Here is a 22,515-nt window from a genome sequence, read left to right on the forward strand (position 1 = left end):
CCTTTGAAAGGGCACGGCCGACTTCCCCGTCCTTCCCTAAACCGATGAGACCGATGACCTAGCAGTTTGGTCTCTTCCCTCAAAACAGCCAAGCCCAGCCCCCCCCCACCCCCTCCCCTCCACCTGGGAACGTCTCATACCAAACGAGCGTAACCCCAAATGTTTGCGTGGTAGAATAATTATGGTGTAGGCGTACGTGGAGACAGTGTTTGCGCAACAATCGCCGACATAGTGTAACTGAGGCAGAATAAGGGGAACAGGCCCGCATTCGCAGAGGTAGATGGGAAACCGCCTTATAAACCATCAACACGCTGGTGTACACACTTGACCTCGACACAAATCCGACGGGCGGATTCGTGCCGGGGACCGACACGCCTTCCCGTTCGGGAAGCAGCGCATAGACCGCGTGGCTAGCCGGGCGGGCTAGTTTATAGTAGTTTTATTATTTGCATTATTATTAATACTTCCGCACGTGTGATGCAATTGGTTCTTTATTCTATTGTCCCGTTCTTTACATTCATTCTGTGAAATGACAAACGTACTCAATAGATTTACGACTTTAAAAGAAATAGAGCGAAAGCAGACTGCCAAGAGGACATTGCTGTAAACTCCAAACAGCCCCTTTACAAGTCATAAACATAGTGTCCCGTGTAATACTTTCGCACATAATACAGCATATACAGTCTGGAACCGCGCGACTGCTACGGTCGCAGGTCCGAATCCTGCCTCGGGCATGGATGTGTGTGATGCCCTTAGGTTAGTTAGGTTTAAGTAGTTCTAAGTTCTAGGGGACTTATGACCTCAGCAGTTGAGTCCCATAGTGCTCAGAGCCATTTGAACCATTTTAATACAGCATAAACAAATGAATTACGTTATCGGAATTTTAACCTGGGACCCACGGGAACTATGCGTATTAATGACTCACAGACATGCTTTTGATGTGCTCTGGTAGTTCTGGTGTTACTTTTAATTAACGTTTACGTCTGTTCAAATGGCTCTGAGCACTATGGGACTCAACTGCTGAGGTCATTAGTCCCCTAGAACTTAGAACTAGTTAAACCTAACTAACCTAAGGACATCACAAACATCCATGCCCGAGGCAGGATTCGAACCTGCGACCGTAGCGGTCTTGCGGTTCCAGACTGCAGCGCCTTTAACCGCACGGCCACTTCGGCCGGCTTTACGTCTGTTCCGCTGGACGACAACACACAGTACAAGCCAGATCGGTGTTTTGGTTATTATTCTATCAACATGCAACGTTTGGTACAAATCTGAGTATCTGACATCCGGAGGTTTGGGTGTGAGGACGCTCAGCAAAGACTCCAGATGAAGACCTACGAACACAGTCTCCTACCGTGTCTTCCACTCTAAACACAAAGCGTTCACAAAAATCTTGAACCTCAGCAGTATGTATCTGCTATTCTATCGGTAACTGAAACTGTACTCTCTGTGCCGCGCGAGGTAGATGCGCGGTTTAAGGCGCCTTGCCACGGTTCGCGCGACTCCCCCTGTCGGAGGTTCGAGTCCTCCGTCTAGCATGGGTGTGTGTGTTCTCCTTAGCGTAAGTTAGTTTAAGTTAGATTAAGTAGTGTGTAAGCCTAGAGACCGATGGCCTCAGCAGTATGATCCCATAAGAACTTGCCACAAATTTCCAAATTTCTTGTACTGTCAGTAAACTAGACTGTTTAATTGATTTTGATAGTTGGACACGCTATCTCTCACTGCATCTCCATAAAAACGCATTGACACTCATGCGGCAACAACTCCTTTCTTCCCAAAACCAAAAGGAAACAATCGCTGTGTTTCTCAGACTGTGTTTTGTGCATTTATTATTTTTAAGTATTATGATATTTTATCATTATAATGCTTTCTATGTTGTTATGTATGTGCAGATGCTAAACCAAGCAATCTTAACCCAAGAAAGCACCATAAACATGTGCTTCCATGGCAGATGGCAATGACGAATGTTTGTTTCACATACAACTCGAAACCCCACATCTACTTGCAGTAATCGCCCCTGGATATCTGAGGACAGATAAATTCCGAAACACTTCATATGAGCAATAAAGTCATTCCTTGCCTGATGTATGACTTTTACCATTCCGACCCAGTCACCCTGAATGCACAACTATTGATTATTATAACAGTGGTCGTTTGCCGCCTGCATGATTTGTCACTTTTATATTATTGAAATTAAAACATTCTCGAATATTTGGGAATCTCCGGAACCGATGTCTTGCCAGTATCAGTGTCTATATCAGGCAAAAATCGTTTAGATACTCGATTCCCGGGATGGATGAACTGTCTGTACACATAATGAAATTGTTACGGAACCCCCACTGCGCGAGTCCTACACGGAGCTGGCCAGTTTTTCTTATTTGACTGAGAATTATTAAAGTTTAAAAATGTTGTAAAAAGTGTAGAAATGAATCCTGTTACAATGGCTCCTAAACAAGTGACGAGATATGGTAATTCCATCAGACCAAAAACAACGAACATAAAATACACAAAACCACCATCTGCTAACATTACCTTGTGATTCACTACTTAGTGTTAATACTGCTGACACACTAATCTGATGAAAAAGGCCTAAATGGCGAAATTTTAGGAAACGCATTATGAATAAAGCACCGCATACATTATCTAAGCAATAAAAAGATTAATACGTTAAAAAACAACAACAAAGCAAGGAAATCAATTTCTAGCCCTAATATAGGAAAAGAAACAAAGGTGTGTCTCTGTGTTCAAACAAAAACATTAATGTGGACATAACAAACACATATGAACGTCTTCGTCATAATCATCCCCTAGACCCTCATATTTGTTGTAGTACCACTGAAGACTCAAACAACACTATATCCGCTTTGTTTCAGTGCAACTCTGTTATCATATTCACAGTCAAAATTGCACACGGAACTTGTAGAGTTGCCATGAGACTTGGCGTTTCTTCCCCCCTTTCTTGCCCCACTACTTCCCTGTGGTTTTTTTAGAAGATGAGTCAGGTTCAGCACCAGCACTCCGTGTAGTTAGGGATACGGTATGCACCTTGTGCAGACTGTGATTTTCTGCGAGTGCTCCTAGCTGGGAATGGTTCACACGCGGGGATGAACAGTATTTGCTCTTCCTCTGAGGTCCGACTAACTTCAGTAACTGGTTTACCGGCAACTGAAGACCATGGTCTCTGTTGGAATAGTATCTCTGTTAAAAAGAGGTATTCCGGCGTTAAACTAATTACGGCATAACAAGGTTTACTTGACAATCTTTTCCACCGTTTTAGTTCCATAATAATAACATATTTACTTGTTACGTTCTTCACCACTTCGATGAACTATTTTATTTAATCACCTGTTTTCTCTATGTTTATTCTGTATATATTTGAGTGGTGTCGGTTCTGCTGGACATATCGAACAGAATATACAACAATGTAAAATATTCATTTCTGTAAGAGCGCGACGAGTCCTTGGCGTTTGTTTCAGTGAGAATGCACTAATGCCGTCCGAACTCCTACGTGAATCAGTAGCTTGCGAGTAGGGGGTTAACGGAACAGAGACGCTGCATGGCAACGTGCGATAAGTTCGAAGTTTGAATCTGTCATGGACTGTGTCCAGACGGCTGAAGTAGCGGAAGCCATGTAGGTTTAAGTTCGGTTTTGTTTCAGTCGTTGGGAGTAGCAAGCTGTAAGATTTCAAAAATAAATAAATAAAACAAAATAAAAAAAACAGGTCGCTACCTTGTGAGGGACCAGCGCACTGATATACGGGGGAGGCATCCTGGCCAGGCCCCGGGATTCGACCCCTGCACACTTTGTCTCTACCCAGCTTGTAGCTGACTGTGTCCAATTTTCCTGAAAAAAGTGGTAGAGTCTTTAAAAAAAGTAGTAAACTTTGGTAAAAAAGTTGCATGCATGTCCCGTAGGGTATTCGCTAGCGTATGCGCTTGACTTGTAGAAAGTCGTAGGTTCGAAACAGGTGAAATGCAACTAATTTGTTTATTTCTTAATCTAATCGATAGACTCAGATTATATTTTTGATCACTTAATTGGTATAAAAATCTTTTTTTTACTTCCAATACTTTGCTGCGTCATTTACATCCTCGTACTGACTTTTTTTCTTTCTGTCATTCTTTTTTTGTTTGGAAAATGGCTGTGTCGCCTACAATTTTCTACCAAGTGCCAACCTGGACTGCTAATCGGTTGGTAGTGCGGCAGCTCGTGTAACTCTATTTCATATAAATATATTTAGTACGATAACTCTCGTCAAGAAAGAGGACAAATTGCAGAAAAATGCGAAAATAAAACATGAGCAGGCTACTTGTGCTACCTTCTGCATAGTTCGGAAAGTTTAACTCACGGAGACTAAAACAGTAACCGGCCGTTGTACTATCACAGCTTAGGGGTACTACGGAATTAGGCGTATTACCCTACGATCCTGCAAGGTCGAAAGACCTACATGTATCCTCTCGGGAGCTAGTTGTGTAAGACCGTTAGGATCTTGCACAGAGTATGTCGCCCGCCCACTGAATCCATCGATTCCGTGTCTGCTTGTAATTCGTGGGATCGTGACCAAGACACACAGTAATATTCTGGCACGATAAACTGCAGTTTCGATAACCCGTGATCCTGCTGCTGTGGAATTGTGATATGTGCATGTCGTTATTTCTCCCTCTTATGCGGGGCTTATACGATTTTCACCCAAGCAAATGACACTCAAATGCGATTTGTGAAGGAGAAACCCACTGAGTGATCTTTCATTACGTACAGAGTGTATCTGTCTACTTTGTGTGCTCTCGCTGAAATGCTAATCATTTGGTTATGCAAGCACGTACTACAGGACATGCCGTTTATTTTATGCCGCCTTCGTGGTGTTATCTTAACGGCTAGTAGTGTATATTTAATCTCATAAACCATACCTGAAATGTAAAAGCTTGGAGTCGCAATCGAACGAGTGCTATGGAAACCACAGTGAAACTTAAAAATGTTTTGCTTGCAACAGTTAGGTACACCACGCAGCTACACTACTGGCCATTAAAATTGCTACACCAAGTTACATTTTCACGCAATTTGGGTGCATAGATTGTGAGAAATCAGTACCCAGAACAACTACCTCTGACCGTAATATCGGCCTTGATACGCCTGGGAATTGAGTCAAACAGAGCTTGGATGGCGTGTACAGGTACAGCTGCCCATGCAGCTTCGACACGATACCACAGTTCATCAAGAGTAGTGACTGGCGTATTGTAACGAACCAGTTGCTCGCCCACCATTGACCTGACGTTTTCAATCGGTGAGAGATCTGGAGAATGTGCTGGCCAGGCAGCAGTCGAACATTTTCTGTATCCAGAAAGGCCCGTACAGGACCTGCAACATGCGGTCGTGCATTATCCTTCTGAAATGTAGATTTTCGCAGGGATCGAATGAAGGGTAGAGCCACGGGTCGTAACACATCTGAAATGCAACGTCCACTGTTCAAAGTGCCGTCAATGCGAACAAGAAGTGACCGAGATGTGTAACCAATGGCACCCCATACCATCACGCCGGGTGATACGCCAGTATGGCGATAACGAATACACGCTTCCAATATGCGTTCACCGCAATGTCGCCAAACACGGATGCGACCATCATGATGCTGTAAACAGAACCTGGATTCATCCAAAAAAATGTCGTTTTGCATTCGTGCACCCAGGTTCGTCGTTGAGTACACCATCGCAGGCTCTTCTGTCTGTGATGCAGCGACAAGGGTAACCGCAGCCATGGTCTCCGAGCTGATAGTCCATGCTGCTGCAAACGTCGTCGAACTGTTCGTGCAGATGGTTGTTGTCTTGCAAACGTCCCCATCTGTTGAATCAGGGATCGAGACGTGGCTGCACGATCCGTTCCAGCCATGCGGATAAGATGCCTGTCATCTCGACTGTTAGTGATTCGAGGCCGTTGGGATCCAGCACGGCATTCCGTATTACCCTCCTGAACCCACCGATTCCATATTCTGCTAACAGTCATTGGATCTCGACCAACGCGAGCAGCAATGTCGCGATACGATAAACCGCAATCGCCATAGGCTACAATACGACCTTTATGAAAGTCGGAAACGTGATGGTACGCATTTCTCCTCCTTACACGAGGCATCACAACAGCGTTTCACCAGGCAACGCCGGTCAACTGGTGTTTGTGTATGAGAAATCGATTGGAAACTTTCCTCATGTCAGCACGTTGTAGGTGTCGCCACCGGCGCCAACCTTGTGCGAATGCTCTGAAAAGCTAATCATTTGCATATCACAGCATCTTCTTCCTGTCGGTTAAATTTCGCGTCCGTAGCACTTCAACTTCGTGGTGTAGCAATTTTAATGGCCAATAGTGTGCATAGTCGCTGCTCCGACTTAGACATTTGTCGTAGAATTGTATCAACTTTCCTATATCCTTGTCATAGAAGGCAGCCGCCTGTGCTTTCCGCCGTTCTCTGTGCTGGTCTGCATCCCATTTTCTGTACCAAAATGTTGTCTCTATAGCCAGAGGTTCATGCGAGCCAAGACTGGGCTGTATGGTGAGTGATCAAACACTTCCCGTCGAAAACACTACAGGAGCATCTTCATTGCCCCTGCGGGGAGCGGTCGACAATTGTCACGAGTAAGGGAAGTATGACAGTTACGTTATGTGGGCTGCATGAAATCAGGCGTAATCTATCGGCTGGCACTCATACATGTCGGAAGACACTGTTTTCTAGGCATCTTTATGTATTCCACTGTGCGCGCAAAACCAAAAAGAGCAACTTGATGCGATGACAGGTAAACCAGACACGCTGCCCAACACATATGTGCTAAGCTTCATTGGATTTTCAGTGGCATTTGCATTTCGCGACGGATCGGATCCAAATTAATTCATGAAAGAGCAGATCACGATGAATTAATATATATTTCGTTTCTTCTGCTGCAGGCGATGACTACCAACGCTGAGAACGTCCTTCCTGCGTGGCTGGACAAGAATTTCGCAGAAAACTCACTGAAGGAGTCCAGCACTTTCGAAGACTTCAGCGTGATATCGGTGGACGTCCAACGAGCGACAGCTCCGGGTGACAACTACGTGAGCGAAATCTATCGCATGTCAGTGCAACAGCAGCACAAAATCAAACATTACAAGAGGGACGTGTCGTTAATAATAAAATGCCTACCAAGTACCGAAGTGATGAAGAAAATGGCGCAGGAAATGCAAGCCTTCGAGCAGGAGACTCTCATGTTCTGCGAAACCATTCCGGCGATGTCGCAAATCCTGGAGAAGGCAGCCCCCGGTAAATACACGCAGCTGTCAGCAAAGTGTTTCGCCGCTGGGCTGGAGCCAGTGAGCTATGTAGTTCTGGAGGACTTGAAGGCCAGAGGGTTCGCGCTGGCGAACAGGTCCAAAGGATTAGACCTTGCACACGCCAGACTCGTGGTTAGAAAACTGGCAGAATTCCACGCATCTTCTGTTGCCCTTTACGAGCAGAACCCAGCAGCGATGGACAACTACAAGATCTTCCGGCTGTTCGAAGGGCCCATTGCCTGGCGTATAAGGTCCTTCTTGACACAAGGCTGCAAATTGCTTGCAGATCAAGTGGAGACGTTAGAGGAATCGTACTCAAAGTACGCACCCAAACTGCGAACTCTCTCAGAAACTATATTTGCACGCCTGGTAGAGATGGCCAACCGAGAGGGAAAGTTCCGCGTGCTAGCTCACGCTGACACCTGGGTCAACAACATCATGTTCCAGTACTCTGGCGGAGTCGTCCAGGACGTGGTTCTACTCGACTTCCAGGTGTCAGCGTACAGTTCGCCTTCGATCGACTTACAATATTTTACTCACACGAGTCTCACGGAACAAGTGTACGCCGACCACTTCACAGACCTTCTAAAGGAGTACCACGACCACTTAATCGAGGTGATGCACGATACTCGTGTCAGTGCAGACAAACAGATGTCCTTCGAGGAGCTTCTGGAAGACATGGAGGCGCACGCGCTGTTCGCAGTTTTCGCATCGGCGGCAGTGCTACCAATTGTGCGCGTCGACGGGGAATCCCAATTTGACGTGGAGGCCTCTATGAATGGAACTGTATCTGATAAAAACAGGATAGCCTTTGCGGGTGCGTCGTACATGAAAGCTATGAAACAGATACTCCCAGAATTTGAAAAGAAAGGCATATTATAAGGTTGGTAACTGTCTACTGTTATTCGAAACAAATACAAGTATTTTACACGATTAAAAATATTAAGTAAGATAAGGTAGAGAGATCTCAGTTTTTGCACCTTTTATTCCTAGTCTCAGTAATTCCTCTTCCAGTCACCCAGCTTTAATAAAATTTCAGATCTCCGATCACCAAACTTTCGTCCACAATGACAACATTGAACATTATTACCGTAAGTATGTAAACATAACTTGTGGTTTCAACAAACATTGTCAGAACATATGTAAGTTTTTGTATCCTTGTTACTATTCTGTTAATAGCTGTGAAATTATTGAATTACTGTGCTGGTAAACCCCTTACGTTATTTGATTTTCAAACAGCCGAGCAAAACTGAACGTACTCACACATTACTCCCTTTACTTATTCTGATCAACACTAAACTGACACACAATATTTTTAGCGCAACGCAATCTGACTTATAATAATCCCTACAAAAGAATGGCCCTGACTGACAATAACCTATACCTTTCATGAATCACTTACCTCACAAAAATCTTCGTTACTCAAACTACTGCAACACAGCGAGCGCCACTACTGCCAGCTAAATAAAAGATTCAAACTACTGAAGGCACTAACTACTGATAGGCATAGTTAGAAAATGAAAGATTTTGATAGAGAACAAACAATGTATTTACCTTAATAGTGTTCAAAAGTCATAATATATAGCAGTTCATGACATCCAGTGTTACAGATTTACTGTCTCTGATGGACACACGTCCAGATCATCCGCTCTCAAAACTCCGCCATTTCTCTCCCCACATCCACCACTGCTGGCGGCTCAACTCCAACTGCGCAACGCTGCGCGCTGTTAACAGCCAACTGCCCAACACTACAATAGCAAACAACAATGCAAACCAGCCACAGACTTGTAATGGATCTGGGAGATGTTATTTTTTTACCGTATTTGTCGATACCGAATTGTAAATGTTTTCTTATATTTTTGTCAGAATTTATTATAATTTGTCTTATTATATGTTAATTTACTTCTGTTTTTGAGAGTAAAAGCATATTGATTACTATTAGAAAATGTATCGAAGAATAGCAAAGAGACTGATAACAAGTGGAAACTTGTGAATTGTGTAAAATATCTTTGACGTTGGAGTCGTCTTTGACTATAGTCAGTTGGCAGCTAACTCTTGGTGTGTGTTGACGGAAGAACAATGTGAAGGTCGCCGTCATAAATAATTTTGAATTATGTTACTATTATTTTTGTATTAACTAAAAAGAAGAAACTACATTTGAAGAAACTGTATTTGAAACACCAAAATGAGAGAAACACGTTGAACCACGTCATTCCTGCAGCCGACAACGATGCATTGTGGAATCATACTTAGACAACTGAAGCCAAGACTAATATCGCCTTGCAAACGTCTAACGGAAAAGGTACTGTCACGAAATATGGCAAATTTAAGTAAATGAAAAATAGTGATCATATTTTCAACTTGTGTCTTAGCCAGGAAGCCATATTTCAACTGTGTCTCAGCCGGCATGCCATATTTCAGACTGCACACAGCACAGCCAGTGATTTTCATACAGAGCGCTACGTGGCGTTACCAATAAAAAAACCTAAACAGCCTACTTACAGCTGAAAATGACCAACTTCGCTTACTCTGTTTCTCCAGCTCATTTTCTGAATTTCTAAAGAAATGTGAAATTAACCGTCTAATTTGTATACCGTCTAACGTATTGGAAGTGTAGTCTAATAAATTATGAACTGCATTTGGTGTTCTGATTTCGGGTACAAAGACAAATAAGTTTTGTGGTCGTAGACTAGTGAACACGCTTCGTATAACTGTCCGTGCTGAAAACACGACTCGTTTAAATTCACTCTGCAATGTTGGAACGTTTGTCTTTGTGCTTTATTGCTAGTCATACTGTTCGCTCTCTTGACGGAAACTGAATCCTTCTAAGGCTGATCGACAAGTTAGCTGAAATAAGTGGAATTAGTGGCATGAATACTGACTTTCCTATTTTTTACTCTGGTTAATAATTTACACTTCTAAAATGTTGTACGAGAGCAAATTGGTAAAGTTGAGCGAATTTAGGAATTCCGTTGGGAAGTTAACACTTCCGTCTAGTTTCAGAATAAAAAGTGTCTTGGTTGCGAATTTATTTAATATTAATAACTCTTTTCATCCTTTCCGGACATCATCAGATTGTGTAAAAGTAGTTAGATATGAAATCCATGCGTCATAAAGCCATTTTGTTGTTGTGGTCTTCAGTCAAAACACTGGTTTGATGCAGCTTTCCATGCTATCCAATCCTGAGTAAGACTCTTCATCTCCGAGTAACTATTGCAACCTCCATCCCTCTGAATCTGCTTACTATATTCATCTCTTGGTCTCCCTCTACGATTTTTACCTCCCACACTTTCCTCCAGTACTAAACTGGTGATCCCTTGATGTCTCATAACGTGTCCTGCCAACCGATCCCTTCTTTTAGTCAAGTTGTACCAAAAATTTCTCTTCTCCGAACTTCTGTTCAATACCTCCTCATTAGTTATGTGATCTACCCATCTAATCTTCAGCACTCTTCTGTAGCACCACATCTCAAAAGCTTCTATTCTCTTCTTGCTAAACTGTTTATCGTCCACATTTCATTTCCATACATGGCTACACTCGATACAAATACTTTCAGAAAGGACTTCCTGACACTTGGATCTATACTCGATGGTAACAAATTTATCCTCTTCAGAAATGCTTTTCTTGCCATTGACAGTCTACATTGTATATCCTCCCTACTTCGACAATCATCAATTATTTTGCTTCCCAAATAGCAAAACTCATTTACTACGTTTAGTGTCTCTTTCACCGGATTTAATTCGACTACATTTCATTATCCTCGATTTGCTTTTGTTTATGTTCATCTTATTTATCAAATGGAAAATGGACTCAAAAGTAATTGGATATGTAATCCATCCATCCGTAGTAAAAACACATGACATTTTATAGGTTTTTATGACGGGTGGATGGATTAGATACACAGTTACTTTTGTGTCCATTTTCATTTTATGTGGCTTTATGACGGATGGGTTACATATCCAGGTACTTTTACAGAATCTGAGTGAAACGAGCTATTGATTTGCTATTTACATTAAATACTAGTATCAATGTATTTAAATATGTTTTCCATGTCTTGGTATCATATTCTGAATTCTCTTATTTGTTGAGTGAACTGCGTTATTTTTTGTTGCTAAAATTGTTCGCTCCCACAACCATTCCTTGTTGTTCCTTTGTCTTCACTACGATGCGCAACACACCGTTAAGACGATTTTGGCGGAATGAGGATCAATGCAATATTTGCCGTTTCCAAGTTGTATTCTAGAACATTGCAGAATATTGTGGAGCATTCAAAAACATTCGCTAAGGTTCGCGAATATTCTGAAAATTTCGAGAATATTATATAACCACCTCGAACTTCTTCCCATGAAATATACCGGGTGATCAAAAAGTCAGTATAAATTTGAAAACTGAATAAATCACGGAATAATGTAGCTAGAGAGGTACAAATTGACTTGGAATGAAATGGGGTTTAATGAGAACCAAAAAAATACAAACGTTCAAAAGATGTCCGACAGATGGCGCTTAGTCCGCAGCTCGTGGTCGTGCGGTAGCGTTCTCGCTTCCTGCGCCCGGGTTCCCGGGTTCGATTCTCGGCGGGGTCAGGGATTTTCTCTGCCTCGTGATGACTAGGTGTTGTGTGATGTCCTTAGGTTAGTTAGGTTTAAGTAGTTCTAAGTTCTAGGGGACTGATGACCTCAGATTTTAATTCCCATAGTGCTCAGAGCCATTTGAACCATTTGAACAGATGGCGCTTCATCTGATCAGAATAGCAATAATTAGCATAACAAAGTAAGACAAAGCAAAGATGATGTTCTTTACAGGAAATGGTCAATATGTCCACCACCATTCCTCAACAATAGCTGTAGTCGAGGAATAGTGTTGTGAGCAGCACTGTAAAGCATGTCCGGAGTTATGGTGAGGCATTGGCGTCGGATGTTGTCTTTCAGCATCCCTAGAGATGTCGGTCGATCACGATACACTTGCGACTTCAGGTAACCCCAAAGCTTATAATCGCACGGACTGAGGTCTGGGGACCTGGGAGGCCAAGCATGACGAAAGTGGCGGCTGAGCACACTATCATCACCAAACGACGCGCGCAAGAGGTCTTTCACGCGTCTAGCAATATGGGGTGGTTTTTTTTTTGTTCTAATAAAACCCCATGTCATTGCAAGCATGTGTGTCAAGTTTTACCTCTCTATCTACATTATTCCGTGGTTTGTTAAGTTTTCAAATTTATACTGACTTTTTGATCACCCGGTATATTGATGCGAAAGGGACAGGAGATGTTCTGATGATTAACATGATGATCAAGCACCTGCCAAAATATCAGTGATTGGCGGTAGGTGATTTTTGAAGGCAAATCTGTGACGGGTTTTCTTAGGAACAAAATGGGTGGTTTCCCTCGTCTTCCCCTGTAGGTTGGGAATATATGATAATAAATAAAGGACTAAGGACTAAGTAGATGTGGTTAGGGTTAGTGGTAAGGTCATGGTTCATCCCGAATGAGTCGGTAGGACGAGCCAAGAGCTCGCATACGCAGGGTCGCTAAATCTCTGAAACAGGACTATACTTCACTCGGATTCGAAAGAGTTCCCATACCCTTCCAATGCAGGAGCAATGGGGACAGACTGTTAAGAAGATAATGTGATGGGTCTCCAACTTTCAACTGTGTAATACGATTGCTGTTGATGATGGTTCTCGAGGTATTGTCAACTTCTTCCACGAACACTGTAATATTGTTGTATGTATACTGATTACAGGACTAGGAAGAATCACTTAAAGCAGTGACACCCATTTAATATCGGAAAGTATGAGCACAGAGGGTTTAAGAGAGGACATAAAAGTAATAGTATGACAGGTAGGGCCTAGATGGCAAACTGAGATTCATTGGAAGAATCCTCAAGAATTATCTAGTAGTCCACCCGCTAGTGAGGTAAGCTTACAAAGTCATTTTTCGACCGATAATAGTTTGTTGCTCGACAGTCCGTCAATAGAGAGGACTGACAGCAAAAACAGAGAATATACAGAGAATAGGAGAGCGTTTCACCACAGGTTTGCTAAGTAAGAATGAAAGGTTCATGGAGATCCTCATCTAACTCCAGAGGCACACACTACAAGGAAGGCTTTGCGCGTCACGGTGTCATTTACTGTTGAAACTTCGAGAACGTACTGTCGTAACCGGACCTGGGTCACCATATACTTACTTTAGAAGCTCACTCTCAGACCAGAGGTGCCAAAGGATCTTGAGGTAATCCGTTTCTTGGTACGCAAGCGGCTGCGTACAGGAGTGAAACGGCGGCAGGGTCAAACCGAGATTTTACAGATCTCTGTGGTTGGAGACAGTACAGAATGACTAGGGTGTTAGGCTAAGGAGGAAGATGCGGTGGTGGTAAGGGAAATGAGACTCTGGGCAGTCTCACTAGTCTGCTTTTTATTACCTCATCGTGTGTTAGTAAGTAACTTGCAGAAGAACACAGACTCTGGTTTTTATAAATACATAACTAAGGCTTGCTAGGTTCTTCAGTCAGTTACGAGAACAAATGCCCACTGCCGGCCTATAACTTCATTGATATTTGGGTATACACAGTAACGTGTAGTAGTACAGACCACGAACAATGGAGAGGCCAGTGTATTTTCTAAATGATCACTTAGGTTCAAGTGCTCGTCAAAATGTGACATACAGACATAGATAAATGCAGACAAATGTACGATGGAAACCAATAATCCATACGCAAAGGTACGTACAGAGAAGCTTTTGCAAGTCCTTCTTAGTAAATAAAGTTAACTGAGTCTGACTGCTCACTTAAATAGCATCTGCCGTACGCTCATTCATCCGAGGCGGCTGTCGCTGGAGTTCAATTCGATGGAACTCGAGAACTCTGGAGAACTCTCCGAACTCTGCTTCATGGTGTTTGTGGGCCTCTATATATGGCTTTTATGGCTTTTTACTTATAGAAGATACGTGATTGTCTCGCTTTTTAGCTCCAATTCGCAGGTAGTTTGTTTTCTTTTCTTTTTTAGTCCTGACGGATTTGATGCGACCCGCCACGAATCCCTCTCTTGTGGCAGCCTCTTCATCTTGCACTTGCAACCTACGTCCTCAGTTATTTCTTAGATATATTCCAGTCTCCGGCTTCCTCTACAGTTTCTACTCTCTACAGCTCCCTGTAGTAGCATGGAAGTCATTCCCTCATGTCTTAACAGATGTCCTATCATCCTGTCCCTTCTCCTTGTCAGTGTTTTCCACAAATTCCTTTCCTGTCCGATTCTTCGCAGAACCTCCTCATTCCTTACCTTATCATTCCACCTAATTTTCAACATTCGTCCATAGCATCACACCTCAAATGCTTCGATTTCCTTCTGTTTCGGTTTTCCCACAGTCCATGTTTCAACACCACACACTGCTGTGCTCCAAACGTATATTCTCAAAAATTTCTTCCTCAAATTAAGGCTTATGTTTGATACTACTAGACTTCCCTTGGCCAGGAATGCCCTTTTTGCCAATGCCTCTCTGTTTTTGATGTCCTTCTTGCTCCGTCCGTCATTGGTTACTTTGCTGCCTAAGTAACAGAATTCCTTAAGTTCATCTACTTCGAGATCATCAATCCTGATGTTAAGTTTCTCGCTAAACTCATTTCTGCTGCTACTGATTACTTTCGTCTTTCTTCGATTTACTCTCAATCCATATTCTGTAATCATATAATTCTTCTTCACTTTCACTCAGGAAAGCAATGTCATCAGCAAATCTTATCACTGATATCCTTTCACCTTTAATGTTAATTCCACTCCTGAACCTTTCTTTTATTTCTATCATTGCTTCTTCGATGCACAGACTGAAAACTACATCCCGGTCTTACACCATTTTTAATCCGAGCATTTCGTTGTTGGTCGTTCACTCTTATTATTCCCTCTTGGCTCTTGTAGATGTATATTACCCGTCTCTCCCTATAGCTTAACCCAGTTTTTCTCAGAATTTCGAACATCTTCCACCTTTTCACACTGTCTAACACTTTTTCCAGATCGATAAATCCTATGAACGTGTCTTGATATTTCGTTAGTCTTGCTTCTATTATCAACCGCAACGTCAAATGGTTCAAATGGCTCTGAGCTCTATGAGACTTAACATCTATGGTCATCAGTCCCCTAGAACTTAGAACTACTTAAACCTAACTAACCTAAGGACAGCACACAACACCCAGCCATCACGAGGCAGAGAAAATCCCAGACCCCGCCGGGAATCGAACCCGGGAACCCGGGCGTGGGAAGCGAGAACGCTACCGCACGACCACGAGATGCGGGCCCGCAACGTCAGAATTGCCTCTCTGGTGCCTTTATCTTTCCTGAAGCCAAACTGATCGTCATCTAACACATGCTCAATTTTCTTTTCCAGTCTTATGTATATTATTATTGTCAGCCAACTTGGATGCATGAGCTGTTAAGGTGATTGTGCGATAATTCTCGCACTTGGCGGCTCTTGCAGTCTGTGGAAGTGACTATATGATATTTCTCTGAAAGTCATATGGTAGGTCCATACTCATACATTCTACACACCAACGTGAATAGTCGTTTGTTGTCTCTTCCCCCAATGATTTTAGAAATTCTGATGGAATGTTATCTATCCCTTCTGCCTTATTTGATCTGAAGTCCTCAAAAGCTCTTTTAAATTGTTATTCTAATACTGGGTCCCCTATCTCTTCTAAATCCACTTCTGGCTCTTCTTCAATCACATCAGACAAATCTTCCCCCTCACATAGGCCTTCAATGTATTCTTTCCACCTATCCGCTCTCTCCTCTGCATTTAACAGTGGAATTCCCCTTGCGCTCTTAATGTTACCACCCTTGCTTCTAGGTTCACCGAAGGCCGTTTTGAGTTTCTTATATGCTGAGTCAGACCTATCGACAATCATTTCTCTTTCGATTTCTTTACATTTTTCATGCAGCCATTTCGTCTTAGCTTTCCTGCACTTCTTATTTGTTTCATTTCTCAGCGACTTGTATTTCTGTACTCCTGAATTTCTCTGAACATTTTTGTACTTTTTTCTTTCATCGATCAACTGAAGTATTTCTTCTGTTACTCATGGTTTCTTCGCAGTTACCGTCTTTGTACCTACGTTTTTCTTTCCAGCTTCTGTGATTTCCCTTTTTAGAGATGTCCATTCCTCTTCAACTGTACTGCCTACTGAACTATTCCTCGCTGCCGTATATACAGCCTTAGAGAACTTCAAGCGTGTCTCGTCATTCCTTAGTACTTCCGTATTCCACTTCTTTGCGTATTGATTCCTTCTGACCTATCTCGTCAGCCTACTCTTCATCGCTAATAAGTTATAATCTGATTCTGTATCTGCTCCTGGGAAGCCTTACGATCCAATATCTGATTTCGGAATCTCTGTCTGACCATAATGTAATCTTACTGAAATCTTCCCGTGTCACCCGGCCTTTCCCAAGTATACCTTATTGTCTTGCAATTCTTGACAGAGTATTCGGTATTACCAGCTGTGATTTATTGTAGAACTCAGTTACTCTTTCTCCTCTCCCATTCCTTGTCCCACGCTCATATTCCGCTGAAACTTTTTCTTCTATTCTTTCTCCGACAACTGCATTCCAGTCTCCGATGACCATTAAATTTTCATCTCCTTTTACATACTGTATTACCTTTTCAGTGTCCTCATATACTTCCTCTACCTCTTCATCTTCAGCCTGCGACGTCGGTATGTGTACCTGTATTATCGTTGTCAGTGGTGGTGTGCCGTCGACTCTGATCAGAATTACCCTATCACTGAACAGTTCACAGTAACTCGCCCTCTGCCCTACCTTGCTATTCATAGCGAATCCTACTCCCATTATACCATTTCCTGCTGCTGTTGGTTATGCCCCATACACATCTGACCAGAAATCCTTGTCTTCTTCCCATTTCACTTCACTGACCTCTGCTATACCTAGACTGAGCCCTTGAATTTCCCTTTTCGGGTTTTTTAGCTCCCCTATCACGTTCAAGCTTCTGACATTCCACACCCCACTCGCAGAACGTTTTCCTTTCGTTGATTATTCAATCTTTTTCTCATGGTCACTTTCCGCTTGGCAGTCCCCTCCTAGAGATCCTAATGGGGGACTACCCCAGAATCTTTTTCCAATGGAGAGATAATCATGACACATTTTCAATTACAGACAACATGTCCTGTGGATACACATTATGTGTCTTCAATGCACCCTCATAGAGGCTTTCAATGTATTCTTTCCACCTATCTGCTCTCTCCTCTGCATTTAACAGTGGAATTCCCATTGCACTCTTAATGTTACCACCGTTGCTTTTAATGTCACCAAAGGTTGTTTTGACTTTCCTGTATGCTGAGTCTGTCCTTCCAACAATCATATCTTTTCGATGTCTTCACATTTTTCCTGTAGCCATTTCGTCTTCAAACGTATCCCGTCATTCCTTAGTACTTCCGTATCCCACTTCTTTGCGTATTGATTCTTCCTGGCTAATGTCTTGAACTTCAGCCTACTCTTCATCACTACTATATTGTGATCTGAGTCTATATCTGCTCCTGGGTACGCCTTACAATCCAGTATCTGATTTCGGAATCTCTGTCTGACCATGATGTAATCTAATTGAAATCTTCCCGTATCTCCCGGCCTTTTCCAAGTGTACCTCCTCCTCTTGTGATTCTTGAACAGGGTATTCGCTATTACTAGCTGAAACTTGTTACAGAACTCAATTAGTCTTTCTCCTCTTTCATTCCCTGTCCCAAGCCCATATTCTCCTGTAACCTTTTCTTCTACTCCTTCCCCTACAACTGCATTCCAGTCGACCATGACTATTAGATTTTCGTCCCCCTTTACATACTGCATTACCCTTTCAATATCCTCATACACTTTCTCTATCTGTTCATCTTCAGCTTGCGACGTCGGCATGTATACCTGAACTATCGTTGTCGGTGTTGGTCTGCTTTCGATTCTGATTAGAACAACCCGGTTACTGAACTGTTCACAGTATCACACCCTCTGCCCTACCTTCCTATTCATAACGAATCCTACACCTGTTATACCATTTTCTGCTGCTGTTGATATTACCCGATACTCACCTGACCAGAAATCCTTGTCTTCCTTCCACTTCACTTCACTGACCCCTACTATATCTAGATTGAGCCTTTGCATTTCCCTTTTCAGATTTTCTAGTTTCCCTACCACGTTCAAGCTTCTGACATTCCACGCCCCGACTCGTAGAACGTTATCCTTTCGTTGATTATTCAATCTTTTTCTCATGGTAACCTCCCCCTTGGCAGTCCCCTCCCGGAGATCCGAATGGGGAACTATTCCGGAATCTTTTGCCAATGGAGAGATCATCATGACACTTCTTCAATTAGAGGCCACATGTCCTGTGGATACACGTTACGTGTCTTTAATGCAGTGGTTGTCCGCCCCGGTAGCTGAGTGGCAGTCCGCCTTTAGCCGCGGAGCAGCTCGGACTTGTTTACGTCTCGGCTGCGAACGGTCGCGGAAGAAGCGGTGTTTACACCGTCGTCACTCGCGTGTGTTACTGTTTAAATCGAACGCAATGGCACACAATTTCCGAAAAAACACGATACAGTTCACGTTCTGTAACGAGTATGCAAGACCGAAGGCTTTCGAAATCGAACGTTTCTTGAGGGACGAAGTGCATCTTAATTACACGGAGATTATTGGAATTCATTTATCAATCGTGAGCAGCACTCTTTACGTGAAGATGATTGACGACGCAGCATGTGATAGGATCATTGAAGACGCCAAACGAGGATTCCAGTTCCGACACTCCGATGGTCATATTGGCGAAGTTTTAGTCGCTCATTCGGGCCTGGGCGTGCGTACGATTCGAATCTTCGAGCTGCCTTTCGAGGTACCCGAATCATTGGTCACTGAATCACTCCAGCCATATGGCAGAGTTATTAGTCATACGGCCGAACGCTGGGCAAGTTTTAGCACGTATCCAGTGCTCAATGGTGTCCGACAGGTGCGAATTGCCCTTACAAAACATGTGCCATCGTACATAAACATCGGCGGCTGTAGAGCTATTGTCATCTATGATGGACAGCCCAGGACATGCTCCGGGTGTGGTGGTGAAGGACATCTTCGATCAGCGTGTATGCAGAGGAGACTCGTGCAACTCCCCAGCGGAGACTTCCAGAATCCGACCACACCAACGTCACTGCCGATGACTTACGTGACGGCACTTCGCGGGGAGGTGACGCCGAGGTCGGAGCGCACCATCGAACCGACGCCGCAGTTGATTGAGGCGCCATCGGACGCCACTGAAGAAAGAATGGCTCCGACCAACCTCCAATCTCAGACACTACAGGTGGCGCAGAAAGAGGATGAGAGCATCACAATAGGCATGGAAGCTGAAGTGGAACGGCCCCAGGGGATTGTGGCGGCGGCGGGAACGCAGGAGATGCAAGATGCGCCGACACCAGAGCCCGAGGTTAGGGCCCGCAAACAACGCTCGCCAAAGCGCCGCAAGAAGCGCCGACTAAACTCTGCGGAGACGCTCCCTTCTCTTCTAGGGAGCCCAGACGAGTCTAACACTATGGACCTGTCTGACATGGAACCACAAGCTTCGGATGTCGCAGATCATATGAATTCGGACAGTGAAATGATGTCATATCGTTCAGACGACGCATCCGCTCAGGGGCCTGCTACCCCTTCGGCGGTGGAGTCTACAGCTGCGAAAGAACAACAGATTGTAACCTCCCCCCTCACTTATCGACCTTAATGACAGTGAAAAATTAAACCGCGTGTACCTAATGGAAATTTGGGAAAAGCAATCGTCACCGAAGTTAATCTATCGGTAAAGAGGGAGGAAAGGGTTACATCTAAATGAAAGGAAAAATGCAAATGAAACTGGTGGAAATTAATTTTGAAAAGGGGTAAAGTTAATAAAGAAAGTAAATGTGCGGCCGTTACGTTAACAATTAACTAGCGGTAATTAGATATTTGAGATTTGGGGGAAATCACGGTCGCCAGTCCTAAGGACAATTACTATAGTAACTGAAAAAGAAAGGTTATTACACATATAATTAACACTAGAAGCGTGGCAACTGAAGGTTGACACGTGTAGTGTGAAGACTGAAAGTTTGTCAGAAGTAATAAATTTCGCTACACTTAATTTAGCAAAAGAATTAATGAAACCGGAAAATCGAAAGTTAATTTAGTGACTGAAGTTAATAGTGAGCTTTCTTTCTGAAGCACATCGACATTCAGAAAAATAAGGTTAGTCTTGGACTACCTCAACAATCATTTCAAAAGCTACTTTAATCTACGCAATTTAGAAATAAGAGAATTAACTTTGAACTTGAACTAAATGATTCTGAACTATTAACAATAGTAAAATTTAGTACGTACCAAGCTGAGCTGCAGTCACATGTAAGCTAAAATATGCTAACAAAACTCGCACTCTAAATTTGTGCTCGTGTAACCTAAATATTGTAGCCAGCTACTGAACTTTGAAATTAAAGCAGTGAAATCTAATTATATTATTTTAATGCTGGCGTTTGAATTTCAACGACACTCGGGTTCATTTCGGAAAAGGAAGGGACCCTGCTTGGCAATGCAATTGGGACAATGAGCAACAAAGGTTCATGCTAAGTTGCTGTAATTTTCCGAGGCAAATGGAACAATTTGAAAAGCTGAGGTCTGCCATACAGTTCTGAAACTTTACGTGCTTTTAGTCTTCCTTGTTGGTTGATTGAAGGTTTGAAGCCGTCGATCGAGGAGGTGGCGACAGTCACTCATTGTCGGCCGTCGCTGTTGCAGAAGCTGGATGTTGGCGCGCCTTCTTCTCGACACGGTCACCAGGCGAAACGGGCTCTTGATGTGCGCCAGCTAATGCTTCCCGTCCGCGACACCATGTCAGAAACTATCATCGCGAGTCGAGCGCAATTACATGCTGCCAAACCCCGAAAGCGCGGCAACTCGCGGGAGCGTCACACAACACACCTGCTCCACTCGCTACTCCAGCCAGACTCCCACTGCCCTGCCCGCGCTCCACGCGGCAGAGTTAACACTACCAAAGATCCTACACACTTTGATTCTTCACACGACCTATCGACGTAATCGTTCGATAGCAGTTTTCCCTAGGCAAGACCCAGCGTAAAAATACAAATAATATTTACGAAACAAACCAATTATACATCGACATAAGTGCATAAATATATATATATATATCCAAACAGTAAAGCAATTACAATATATAAAGAGACAGAAATGTCATATCTTGAGGTAACAAAACAAGGAAAAAATTAATAGTACAATAGATGGAAATAGGAGGATATGCATTTCCGGCGTTACAAGATGTCACACAACAATGCCGCACAGGGAAATTTGGAGCACACCAATAGTATCAGCTGGTATGAGCAGGACGACGACATCACCGATGCGGACCATTCTATTGGTGGGGCCTTGCATCCGTCCGCATCTCAAGAAACCTAATGCCGCAGGAACACGTTCCTCGGGCGACCCTCGGCGGATGTGCAACGGGACTATCGACACGCTGAAACTTTGTCATTTTAACATCATGTGGAGATGACAGCTACTCGACCCCAGGCATACAGAATAGGGACAGTGAATGTAAATACCATTAGATCGCCCGTGAAACAGCAGTTGTTTAGGGACATGATATACGCGTCGGATGTGGATATACTGATGGTGCAGGAAATTTACATTCCTGAGTTCCAGGACGTACATGGATACATCTCCTACACCTCGCCGCACTCGAACAACGACAGTGGAACGGCGATATTGGTCCGGGACGGGATTCCGGTCCGAGACCTGGCTTATCTACCTTCGGCACGAGGACTGGCGATAACTGTTAATGGAATTCGCATTCTCAATGTTTATGCCCCTTCCGGCACAGACAACAGACGGGCGCGTGCGAGGTATTATTCGGAAGAGATTGTGCCCTTATTTACCGGCAGATTCGATCATTTCATTATAGGTGGTGACTTCAATTGTGTTTTAGCCCAAAAAGACCAGACACCACATTACAATACTTGTCGTGAATTGCATGTGCATTGCCGGGATCTGGAGTTAAGCGACACCTGGGACATGATTCATAGGAACCGTGAGGGATATACTTTTTTTACCAGTCACTCGGCGAGCAGACTCGATCGAATATATGTTTCGGTTGGCCTACAGGATAAGGTGGTCGACGCGGAACGATGGCCTGCGGCATTTACTGATCATCTGGCTTACATTTGTACCATGTCACTCCCTAG

The 22,515-nt window shown here is 43.4% G+C and overlaps 1 protein-coding gene across 1 annotated transcript; it reads left to right on the forward strand.

Annotated features, from left to right (window-relative positions):
• The first annotated feature begins 6,928 nt into the window (after positions 1-6,928).
• On the forward strand, positions 6,929-8,170 carry LOC124803450. The gene has a single exon (XM_047264638.1). The coding sequence runs from the start codon at positions 6,929-6,931 to the stop codon at positions 8,168-8,170; it is 1,242 nt and encodes a 413-aa protein (XP_047120594.1).
• The last annotated feature ends 14,345 nt before the right edge of the window (positions 8,171-22,515 follow it).

The sequence above is a fragment of the Schistocerca piceifrons genome, chromosome 6, assembly GCF_021461385.2.
Source record: "Schistocerca piceifrons isolate TAMUIC-IGC-003096 chromosome 6, iqSchPice1.1, whole genome shotgun sequence".
NCBI lineage: Eukaryota > Metazoa > Arthropoda > Insecta > Orthoptera > Acrididae > Schistocerca > Schistocerca piceifrons.

What these genes read in the sequence shown, in the direction of transcription:
- LOC124803450 (XM_047264638.1), top strand. Translation starts at nt 6,929, where the DNA reads ATGACTACCAACGCTGAGAACGTCCTTCCTGCGTGGCTGGACAAGAAT.